This window comes from Rhipicephalus microplus, chromosome 9 (assembly GCF_043290135.1).
Source record: "Rhipicephalus microplus isolate Deutch F79 chromosome 9, USDA_Rmic, whole genome shotgun sequence".
NCBI lineage: Eukaryota > Metazoa > Arthropoda > Arachnida > Ixodida > Ixodidae > Rhipicephalus > Rhipicephalus microplus.
In genome coordinates this window covers 16,973,792-16,986,037 of record NC_134708.1, presented here as the reverse complement: position 1 = coordinate 16,986,037, position 12,246 = coordinate 16,973,792, and the positions used below count along the sequence as shown (strand labels likewise).

Below are 12,246 nucleotides of genomic sequence, written 5' to 3'. Positions count from 1 at the left end.
GGAGCAAACTCAATTTACACAATCATTACTCACATACACTCCAATACAAACAAACAAAAATGTAGTGTGTTAGTTGACGTGTCGTCGTTGTGTGGAGTTGGTTATACCTTCCACCAGGTTAACATGATCCCCAACTGTGCAAAGTTAATTTTTACCGGTCAGTGGATGCCTGTTGTCTTCAGTGATATCCACATCCACTTTTCCGATGACCCTATGCGTCTCCGTTGGCTGTGGGCGAACGTATGGTGGCTCAGTCTGCCCTTCTACACCGCCGTACGTTCCACTGGCACGGCTAGATCCATACGTCACTGAGCTGCCACTCGTTATGTTATCTCTCCCATATGTCCAACGTGATGTGTCTTGCCCTCCCCCGTAGCGAACAGTTCCATTGAGACGCCTCGTGTACGATGTTTGCGTGTAAGTTGTGTCCTCGCCGTGACCCCTCCTGACATCGTCGTGGCCACTATACCGCCTCTGCGTGTCCTCGGACCAGTGCGTCGGCTCACCGTGGACAATGGTTGTGTTGCGCCAGGCCGTCACGCGATGCCTCTGATGCACCGAAGTGCCGTCGTATTCCGCACGAGTTGGTGGTCCAATAACTGTGGGCTGAAAGCGGGTGCGCGAGCCGACGTCCACACGGTGCGTCGTGTTACCGTGCTCACCGAAACGAGCCGTGTAACCACGCCAGCTCCACCGCCTCTCTTCTTGAGCTCGGGAGGCGGTATCCTCCGCGCTTGTCACCCTGTGTGACGACCATCTTCTCGATGCATCACGGTCACTTTCCCGGCCATGGCCAGCTGCTTCAACATGGTGCTGACTGCCCGCACTCCAGTGGTCGCGGCGCGAAGCTGCAGAGGAAGTTTCGGGGCGATCACTGGTGACGTGGTGCCTCCCTGCTGTGATGGAATGGTACTGCTGCCTAACGTAAGTGGATCCACTTTTGTCCACTTCAGGAGTGTCTGTAGTTGTAGAACTAACTTCACTAGCTGACCAGCTTGTCCTTTCAGTGGCGACATGACTTGTCCATGTCCGTCTGTTTGAGGGGCGATCAATAGATGACCTGTGTTGCGTGTAGGTGGGACGATCTGGCCTGTCTGTGCTGTACTGACCTGACCACCTGTGCTGTGAAGTAGCCCGGTCAACTGACAATCGCCGACCCTCATACAACGAAGTAGTTTCTTGTACTGGCTGCTCAGTTGTTGCTGACCATCGGTGCCTGCCAGATAAAGATTCTGCGGAACCGTAGCGCCTAGACTGCCACGACAAACGTGCGTCATCCTCCCCACCACTACGACTTGACCATCGATGTCGCATTGTTGACTCCGTGCGCCTGATATAAGTGGGTCTACTGCCATCTGCTTCAGCCGGTTTGTCTGTACTTGTTCTTCTGGACCATTCGTCAAAGTGCATAGAGCCCCGGCGCCCCCCTGTTCGGTCCTCTTCAGTCCGGTGCCTACTGCCAGAATCGGTTCTGCTCAGATGTCCCCTGGTACCCGATGCTGACACGGAGTATACTCGACGGGTGTAGTTTGTGCGCGACTGATCTGTGTCCTCCTCTTCAGATTCCTGGGGTGTCTGCCGGTAACGATGCGCTGTGAAGTTGTGCGATCCTGGTGTCTTCTCTTCAAATACTTTCTGCACTTCGACTTCTGATGTGTGCCTGGTGCCTCCGACATGGCGCTGTCTCGAGGGTGGAGCCAAATCCACAGAGTCTTCCACAACCCTTTGTTGCTGAATGCTGTCCGAGTCGTCTTCATCAGAGTCTGCCATAGTGTGGTAGAGTTTTGAGATTAACACAATGGCAAAGTTTGCTGCGTTAATGTTAAAGGGTCAGAGCATGGTCAGGTTGGACTTGCCTTGAATGTGCTGGTGAGACAAGTGATCAGAGGCTCCCTACACCGTAAGCTTGCTGCATATGGAATGGGTTAGAGTGCGACAGCAGTGTATTTCCAGTTGGCTTTGTTATGCACCAAAAGTATGATCGGCGAGATGTCCCAACACCGTATGAAGGTCCAAAGACACTAGTAACAGCAACAATAGGGCAGAAAATAGAGCGTAGCTTTTTCCCTGAGGTGACTGGTAGCCGAAAGACGGAAAGCACGAAGATGGGTGAATAGTATTGTACGAAAATCATGCCAAAGTAAACCCAAAGTAAGGCCTTTGAAACTTGTCAGATGGCAAATTGAGCATAATGGCATTTACCTACTGGTCAACACATTTTTTAACGTTCCATTGGACAGCTACGCAAATTTAAGCTTATTCACAGTAATGAGGCCAAAAAGTCATTTTTGCTTTATGCTGCGAACTTGCCAAAATGGTGCAAGCTTCACTTATGGCCGATGCTGAGTCCTTTTATTTAGTTTAAAGCGTTCGCCAGAGCAGTGGCTTGAATATCAAGTTTGAGCTTACCGAGGCATGCTTTAGAGTGCCTTGCATAAGCAAGCTAACAGAGATCAATACCCAATATTCCAGCGCCAAAGCTTCATATGCCGGACTACTGAAACTATATGTATTCTGCCACCCTTGGTTAGATACCCACTGCAAACAGCATGCTAAGATTTGGTTAAATGCAACACAATGAAAACAGTCAACATTGTTAGACACTGTAACGTATCCAAAAATGTATATAATAAAAAACAGAGTATGAAGATAGTTTAAATAACTTGCTATTGCTAAACTGCATGAGACAAACAAACTTGAGTAACAACCGAAATCAATCTTTAAACATAAGTTACTAAAACACATTACAACTACAAAATTTAGGCATGCTACAAGTAACTAGAAACTGCAAAAAATAAATGTGAACTTTCATTATTTTCAATGGTTACTTGTTTTACAGTTGTTTTCCTCCAGCTAACACATCTAGCTCAAGGCTAAAAGAAGAAAAGCACAGGGCTTCCCACCTGCATATTGCCGAGTGTATTGGGACTGGCGATCATTCGGCCTTGATCGTTCTGGAAACAGCAATAAAAAAACAGCGTGAACTTAGTCAAACAAGCAACCATTTATACGTTTAATGTAAAAAGTTCTGAACTTGTGCTAGCTACTACTTACGCATTATTGACAATAGCACGAAATAAAATGGTACAAGACTGAAGAAGACAACCATTAAACAAGTAGACTTATTCTGCATGCGCAGATGTATGTGTCCAGGTATTGGAAGAGCTCAAACTCCTTTTAGCACTGAAGCATTCAGGTATTGAAAGCGCACAAAAGACATTAGAGAAAAATGCACAACCCAACCTTTATGTCAGCCAAGGCATGCACAGGAAATGCACTTCTTGGTAGCTAATGGTCTTTCTTGTCTGTTCTTTTTCCCATCATTTTCTCGCTTTGTTTTTAGGAATACATGTTTGAACATGCCAGCGCTATCAATACCAGAGCGTGCCATAGCAGATTGAATATAAGAAGGATGCAATTCGTATTGCGTACAAGCAACAGGTAACCCAACAGGAAACTAATTTTGAGCACAATCAATCACATATCAACACAGTGCATGAAAGGAATATTGCAGCATTACATAACTACTCTAACTGAGCAGTGATAAACACGAGCGTTAGAATGAACACTGAATGCCGGTGAAGCCATGCCCTGCACCGCAGGCTGGGGTGTGGCTTGGGTCAAGTTGTTTACTCAGAATGATAAGAAAGCATCAGTGTGTACTTTCTTAGATTTCCTCATAATAAAAACTTAATCGAATCAATGCCAACACAGACAATACAAAAGTAAAGCTAGAATACTCAGTGGTAAAAATAGACCAGCTTTCACTACTTGGTATAACTGTCAGTTCAAGCGCACGAATAACAGAAAGGAAGAGAGGACAAGCGCTTTCTCGCAACTAAACTACTTGATTTACAGCCAATACAGAGTTTACTTTTCCAGATTTAAACGGTGATGCGAATGTTAATTAACTACCAAGAAACCTTCTTCTATGAAATTGGTTGTGTCCCAACATGAAAAATATATTACATACTGTTCGACTAATATTTACACTATTGTACGCTTACATGCAGACAACTATATCAAATGTTAATAAAATTACAGATCAAAAATATGATGTTACATTGGACATTTTGGAACCATGTCTACAGCACTTGAGTAGTTACATATTACACGTACTGACAACATTAGCAGATTCAGTTTGCTCCTCCGAAAAAAAAAAAAAAAAAGAGGGGAAAGCGCCATTGTAGCGAACTTTATTGCCAGAAAAGTCTGGGCTGTTTTTTCATTAACGTCTCATTATTGTCTGAAAATAAATTCAAATTTTGATGCTAGGGGTTTCCTTGAATTTAGGAAAAATTGTAGCCCTACTATGTGGTTGTAGAAAGAGTGGCCCAGCAGTAACTAGGCTCGAAGTCGTACTAACACCCCCAGAATATAAAAGCAGGCCAGTGGACTTTTCAAGGCAGTTAAGCGTACAAGAAAACCAGAACTGGCAACCTATATAATTACCACCAAAAATTAAGCTTGCCCTATTTCACCTTTACAACCAAGTTTAATAATTTAGTCAAGCAATTAGTGCTAGAAATAAGTCAGTAGATCAATTCCTATGAGCCAGACAGTGTTTACGTAGTTTTTCAGTGTCACGCGCATTATAAAACGAAATGACCCTGAAGGCAGAGACACGAAAAGGTCACGGTTGCATAGTTTCTGAATCACTCCTTCACAACGTCCCCATGTGTGCGGACAAGAGCTTGAACGCAAGAAAAAAAGAAAAGAAAGAGATATGGATAGATAGAGATACATATAAAAGAAAAAAAAAGATATGTTCAAGTGCTGTCCTAGCCCACCAGTCTGCCGCTACAGAGGTGAAACTTTACACTATCTGTTGCTGATAGAAATATATGAAGAAAGAACCTGCAAGCAGAGTTGCGAAAGGGGCAGAGCCATATCAGGTTACGACCTAGAAGGGCTGCATGGAAGACTACGGCTAGACCCGCCAACTTGTTAGAAAAAGACATAAAACAGAGTTAGTAGAAGAGTGAAAGATTTCCAAAATCTAGCAACCTTTAAGCCATCGTAACTCCACAGCACGGCTTTTCTCGACTTCTTGAAGCACTTTCAGTGATGTAGACAGCCACTGAATTACCCTGATCATTTTATTCATGCCCTCAGTGATCACCGTTCAAGGGCATATATACTAAAAGGCTAACAGGTGAACCTTCTGGGTTTATCAGTGATTTACTAAACGAAGTAAAAATCAATGCTCTCTACTGTTTTACAAAATTTCAAATTCTCTTTGCCTTTTCACAGCTTTACCGTTGACTTTCCATCACAGGAAGCGGAAAATGAGCAGTTAAAGAGACGCAACAGCTAATCAGCAAGAGCATAGCTCAAGAACATCGGAAAAACGAAATGTATAGAACTGCAACTATCAGACACGATTCGAGAAGAAGGTTTCCAGCACTCGCACGAAGCAACTGTCACTATTCTTGATGTACAACTCTGAAGTTACAATTGTGGCAGCATAAAAAGTGCAGAGTTATCTTTCACTGAATAAATGAGGTGCTTATACTTAACATTGCAATACAATACAAGAATATTCTGAAGACTACTTTCATGAATGAACGTCACTCAATTGTAATATTGGTTATGAAGTTTATGTTCTGCAGTAACAAAATTTTTTTGTACCACTCAATCTCTTCAGCAACTGTTGTTATTCGACTTCCCTCTACTTTTTAACTTTTTCAGGTGCGACTTTTGAACAACTGTCTGAATGTGTCAAATTCACACTGTAAAATTCCAAGACAGTCGATAATTTATTGCAACTAAAATTATGAAATACATTTCGGTTTTCCTGTTCTTCATAAATTACTCTTAATTAAATTGTAGTTAAACAAACTTATCCTTGAGTCATTAATGTTCTGTTTTTTTTATAAAGAGAATGTGCCATCAGCAAAGTGATCTCATGCATCACTACACAACAAATTTAATTGAAGTTAAATAAAGACATTTATTACATGGGGGTTCACTTCACCTAAAGCACAATATATCTTGCTCATTCTCAGCCAATAGCCGACAAAGATAGCAAAGACAAGTAGTGCACACAAATGTGCACACACCGCCTTTAAGAGTTATGCTGAAAATTTAAGAAGATAGTTTCATCCAAATTTGAGACACTCAGGGGAATGCAACTTAAGCCAGATGAAGCATAAGTTTGGCAGTTGATTTGTTTCAGCTTATAACTTAAACAAAATAACAAGGGTGCACTCTGAATCTCGGGCGCCATTCATGTGGTAACAGTGTAGCTAACTAGACTGCCAAGATGGCAGCTACTGTAACTGCACTAGTTAATACACGGCTGGACTGTAGGAGCATTTTGAAAAAAGCAACTGCAACCCCATGTTCCCACCCTTGAACTTTCTTTCGTGGCTTTAATTGCGTCGCGAGCCCCTCTTTGTATCATTTCCTCCTCTCTGCTATCCCAGCAGTTCTAGCTTTTTTGATGTCAAAAGTGATGCAACGAAAAGAGACGACACAGGGAGACACTCCATAGGGGGCCCGAGCCGACCCGCACAGTACGTGCTGCGCGGAACGCATTTGTCAGTCGCAAAGGGAAGCGCGACCTACATGGTGCCCTTGCCGCTATCAATTCTCTTCCAGAAGTGCCCCACTTCCTCACAGGAAGCGTCATTTGACTCAATTAGAGGCTTCATTAAAGACGCCGTCACGAAAGCTCTCCTCTTTTCCATTCATGACACGGCTTCTCGGACGGACAGTTCTCCGAGAAGGCCGACGACAGCGGTCCACGAAAAGCGGAAGGTCGGCGCAGAGCTGTAGTGGGCACTGCACGCTTCGTCATGTGCCACGCGCAACAGCGTTGTTCTGTCATTCTCTCTTCCTGCTAGTGATAAGGTCTTCATTTTCCTGGCAGACAGGGCCGAAAACCTTGACAAGAATGGTGCGACTAGAGCGCCGTAGAAGAAAAAAAAAATCGACGCGCTGCTCTTGCCTATTAAACAGGAACTCAAGAGCTAAACCACACGCTCTCTGACAAACTTACGAACATGTATATGCAGAGTCCTCACTGGCAAACAATGTACTTTATAATGAATTTGTTAAATAATGGCACTTACGAGTTCTATAAGGTGAGATAGTTAGCGTTCATTCATTTTCAAAGGTGTGCTTAGTTTAACACAGACACAGTACAATATGAATAAATAAAATACAGGACATGATGTAAAGCACAACAACATCATGTGTCCTGCATTTTATTGACTCTGTACTGTGTCTGTGTTAATAAGCACAATTTTGAAGACAAATTGGTAAGGAAAAGTGACAAGCTACATCTAAGTTCAAGACTTGAAAAGGCCACGAAACTCATTAACATTGAAAATGTGTGGACTGTTGTTTAGGCATATGTTTTGACTGCAGTTAATTGTAAAGGCTGTAGAAACAAGAACTGAAGGTATATATGTAGCCATTAAGGGTACACTGTCCAATTGCGACTAAAAGTAAGTAAAAATAAGGGTGAAAGTATTCTGTATTTTATGTTGAATAGATATTTTATATGAGGGGATGGAAATTATATTTATGTGCATCTAAACTTCTGTTTTATGAGCTGCTAGCTCTGTATTAATAAATTTCTTGAGATTTTTATCAATAGTTCAAATGATTCCAGGCGACAGTCACAAATGAAACTTACTTAACTTTGTAATTTTGCCCCCATTGGAGTCAAAGTTTAATACAATGGACATGAACATGGTGAACTGTTGGACACAACAAGGTAAATATAAAATTCATCTGACTCATATAAGCATGTGAAAAATATATATGCCTATAAAGAATAATAATATAGTAAGGATACTTTTGTGTAAGGTGCGTCTGCTATTGAGAAGTACGACTCTCTACTCAAGTTCAGCATTCCAACTGGGCCATTTAATGCTACAAAGCAGTGCACTACTTATAACTTATAACAATGTATGATTATTTACAATTGCATGCTCTTGAGCATTACAACATTGTACGCTGATATATGTAGCACAAGTTATGCATAATGGTACATAATCATGACCATGCTGGACCTTCAGGTATTGCAAACATAGATTGCATAGGTACTAAATAGGCTGCATAATTTATATGACATAGCAAAAATACTTATCGTAATTAAAATAATTAAACACTTTGAAAGCTGAGCTGGGAGATGCCAACCTCTTCAAATAGGTCAGAGTTACAGACTTGAACTTGCAGAGAACAGGCTTATGGAAAGCAGCAAAAGAAAAAGAAGAAAGAACTTACTCAAAGTCTTGCTCACACATGCATACACTCACATAAGAGACCGCAGCCAATAGATACTTACGTGCATGTGATATGATGACCAGCAATGACACTATGAAGAGTACATGTATGGACGATGCCATTGCCCAGGATGGCTTGTGGAATGACATCGCGTGTCACAGTTCCTGCGCCGGTGGATGATCAGACGTTACAATTCACTCCAGCTAGTGGTTCAACCAAATCGCTGGCGTATCTGCACCAATAACTGCACCATCCGTCAGCGCCAGTTCTACAAATTAAGTCGTTTGGATCTTCATTTTACCAAAAGATTGACACATACATTCCACATGAGAATAGTAACGGCTGATGGAGGGGCCCAGCAGAGAAGTGTGCGAGAGATGGGAGCTGGCAGCACACGTCTGTGGCCCGCTAAGTGGCGTGAAAGAAGTAACTCTCAAGGCTGCTCAGTTTTTACCCACAGGGGTCGGGTTACGCTGGCGCGTAACGGATATGCTCACACTGCTGTGTTGCGAAATAAACATGACCAAAAAGCAAGAAAGAAGACGATCAAGAGACTGCAAGGAAGGTTTCTAGAGGAGAGGGAGGGTGGCGCGACAGAAGCGCTCAAGCCGCGTGGAGCGGTCCGGGAGCGCCTCCGTAGGTCCGTGCACGCGATAACGCTGGCGTGTGGGATAATCTGCCGAAGAAGTCATTGCCACTATACGACGATGTCTTTGGCCTCTCGCGGGCAGCACCGACGTCTGCCGAAATCCAAAGGGCACATTCCGAGCAGAGTAAACGTGCTACAGCGATGACATAACGCATCTCTCTCTCCACTTACTCAGAGCGCGTAGCCTGGTAGTATGTGTCCATAAGCGCTCGATTTCTGCGATAGCGACGGATGTGGGAGGAGGAGGGCCTACAAATACTGGAATGAGCGGCCCATGTATGCTGCGGCCATAGAGTTTTGTACAATAATACTATGAAACTCTATGGCTGCGGCGAATCCCGTCTTTTGCCTCCATAACGGCCCGCTTGCGTCCAAGCTTTGGTCAGTCCACTCCAGAAAACCGCGCATCCCGGGAACATGACCTACTACACTCCTGACCTGCCCAGAGAGCACCTCTTCCAGCGCCCACGTTCTAGTTCATACCTTCTGCCGCTAGGGCCGTAACCTACGAGCGGCGTGGCGCTAGGCAGCACCTGCTCGCTGACGTCATCTTCACTCTTTGTGGTCAAATTTTGACCAACAAAGCACTCGTAGTGCGTATTTATGATCCAAAATTTAGAATTATTCAGAAATAATAATACTAAAAGACATTCAGAATTTTTTTGCAATAAAATGCACGCGACCACGCATAGGCTGCCCTACATCGTGTAAATCTACGGGTTCCCACGTTTGTCAACCAGTGTGCTATAAATACTCAAGCGCTCTGAACACCTTGCTTAACCAGCAATGTATGGGAAGAAATAGTCACATATATGCCGCCAGTTCACTGCAGAATGCAGGCATTCTTATACCAGCGCCTACAAAACAACCGTAAAGAAACAGACGAACAGGTTATAGGTAGCGCCACCTACGGCGAGCGATTGAACGAGAGCGGGGACACGCGCTCCCATAGGAACCCCGCTATCTGAACAGGTCAGGAGTGTAGTAGGTCATGCCCGGGAATGCCTGCCAGATCTAGTAGACTACACGTAGCGAAGTGGCTTCAGGAGGCGCACAGCTAGGGGACAGGCCGCATAGTATCCTGATTACGGCAGTGCAGGATTTTCAAGCGACGCGCACGAATTCTGAACTTGACATGGGTCATTCAATGGTCCAGTTCGAACATGATAGCTCACCGAGGGCAGAGAAAAAGGCGCGGTGGACTCGGGTGTGGACCAGCGCCCCTCCGCACATGCAGTCAGTCGAGGCGGGCTGTTATCAGCTGAGCGGTCCACGCTTTGCGCGATATGTCCATTCACCGCGGCGTTGCTCGGACGTGCCGAAACAGGCACGGCAGCTCTCGGCGGGCTCGGGACGCGCCCGATCTCGCGGGGGCGAACTGTCCATATATAGGAGACGAAAAAGTTGGCCAGTCGGAGACGAGTGGGAGTACCGGGATGCGTGACTAGGGCCTGCCCTTCTTCGCTGGCTCTTCGCGCACCGGTTTCCTTCGTCTCCAAGTGGGCCCACTTTATCAGCTCATTCTTGTTTATTTTTCTCCACGCCCCTGCTGCGTTGTGAAACGTGAAGCAAGCGCATAACCATAACTGCATGCAAGTTAAGTTTGGTCAGTCGTGAGCAATTCGCACCAAGTTTGTATGAAAGTTGGTACACCAAGAAATTCAGAACTATGTCAGAAAACGTACACTGCCACTTCAGCACGCAATAAATGTGCGAAAGCTGGCTCTTACTCTCTGTGTTAACTTTACGCGTAGCTTAGAGCGAGTTGAACGGTGAAATGGGAGTGTACTAGTTACGTCCATCACGTAGCTGTGGTGCGCGATGTCTGCACCTGTGCTTCCGATGATGCCCCTGAGAGCGAAGAACGGTTTTTTCGGGGATGGTACTTGGCATAACCGTCGATAAGGTTGCCACTAGCCTTCTTTCGATATCTTTCGGTAGCAAAATTTAGAGTGAAAGGCCCACTTACAACGGCGTGCACCGCGATGGAAACAGCCGGGCTTAAGAGGACCGATCGAGAATTCTGCAGCGGCGGGTTATCTGTGCACGTTCATTTTTTTTTGATTACCCGGCAAAAGCGGTATCGTACGCCGATGGCCTCTAGAGTCGCGGCGATGCTGCGATATGTCAGAGCGCGGCGCGTTGACAGGTTCTCAAAAAAGCGCCACATAAACTCCCGCCGTACATCATGCACGGAGGGGGAAGGTTAAGAAAAGAGAGAGGAGAAAAAAATGTTTGCGCGCACTTACCGCAGTAAGCTGCAGCATTTGGGACGAACAATGGGTGAACGTGATGAGAGGAACTCCCTTTTGTCTAATTACTTTTCCACCCGATCGCTTCGACCCGCGCACCGCCCGAAACGCGCCGTACGATTGTGGTGGAAGTATGTTGTGACTTGTTGCGTCTGTGACTGGGGAGCGGCGGCTTGTGTTAAAAAAAAAGAAGCTAAACTAAAATGTGCACCCGTGGGATGTAAGAGGCCGAGGAGGAAACCCGCCGAGGAGCCCTCTGAGGGAAGGAGGGGCGCGGTTCGTACGGACGAGTGCCGTTAGGCGCCGAGAGGTCTGAGATGCCGGCGCCTCGCCTCCTCCGCCACAACGTTTGTGTGTGTGCGCTTGCTTGCGGTCTGGTCGCCCTTTCACGCGGCCCCCTTCCAGTCCCCCCCACGGGCCGCCCACGCGATCAGTTTATCCAGGAGAGAGAGACGCACTCCTCGCTCCGGTTCTAACATCTCCCCTTTCTTTTTTTCCACTCGTTTTCTGGGCGCGCACGTGTTGGAAAACAGCCCCCGCCGAACGAACTCCCTCTTCCGTTGAGCTACCGCAGCAGCTTATGTTTCCGCCAGCGTTCAAACGAACCGTGCGTTTCGATCAGCACATGTTCCACACTTTCCGTTTCGAGCGACGTTCGCCCATTTGTTTCTCACTCTGTCCTCTCTCGCTGGCTCTCGGTTCCTCAGAAGTTCACCGCGCTGCCTCGTACAGAACACTGCATTGGGTTTCTGCGAGCCCACGGCCAGGAAGCGGCAAAGTTAAGCGACAAGTCTAGCTACAAACGCGCATGCGCGTGCACTTAGCTTTTCAAGCACGTGTACGTCATAAAACCGTGAGTGGCCAAGATTGTCCCAGACAAATTAAAGGTACTTTGCACGTCCAAATATTTTAGATTTGCCATGTAAAATTCCAGAGTGAATAAAAAATTGCGGCGTACACATCCAGCAAGGAATCTTTTACAATGAGTCAGGGTTTCATCCCTACAGGGCATGCAATAACGTTTTGTCTGTTAATTATGCATGACTAATGTAATTTGATGCACAACTTCGTAGGTCAGAAGAATTTCTATACAACGTGAAACCTTTA

At 45.4% G+C, this 12,246-nt stretch overlaps 1 protein-coding gene across 5 annotated transcripts in view; it reads right to left on the bottom strand.

Moving 5' to 3' along the window:
• LanB1 (laminin subunit beta-1) overlaps window positions 1–11,271 on the bottom strand; it is a 49,172-nt gene extending 37,901 nt beyond the window's left edge. Inside the window, exons 1-4 of one of the 5 annotated variants that reach the window (XM_075873197.1) lie at window positions 11,137–11,271; window positions 8,300–8,402; window positions 2,904–2,954; window positions 156–1,763 (exon numbers count right to left, since the gene is read on the bottom strand). In XM_075873197.1, coding sequence (XP_075729312.1) covers window positions 156–1,763; window positions 2,904–2,954; window positions 8,300–8,387 — 1,747 coding nt within the window. In that variant the 5' untranslated portion in view covers window positions 8,388–8,402; window positions 11,137–11,271. Of the gene's footprint in view, window positions 1–155; window positions 1,764–2,903; window positions 2,955–8,299; window positions 8,403–8,557; window positions 8,582–10,062; window positions 10,251–11,136 lie in introns of those variants that run through there. The other 4 variants (XM_075873198.1, XM_075873199.1, XM_075873200.1 and 1 more) reach the window with 4 other exon arrangements.
• Between the last annotated feature and the right edge of the window lie 975 nt (window positions 11,272–12,246).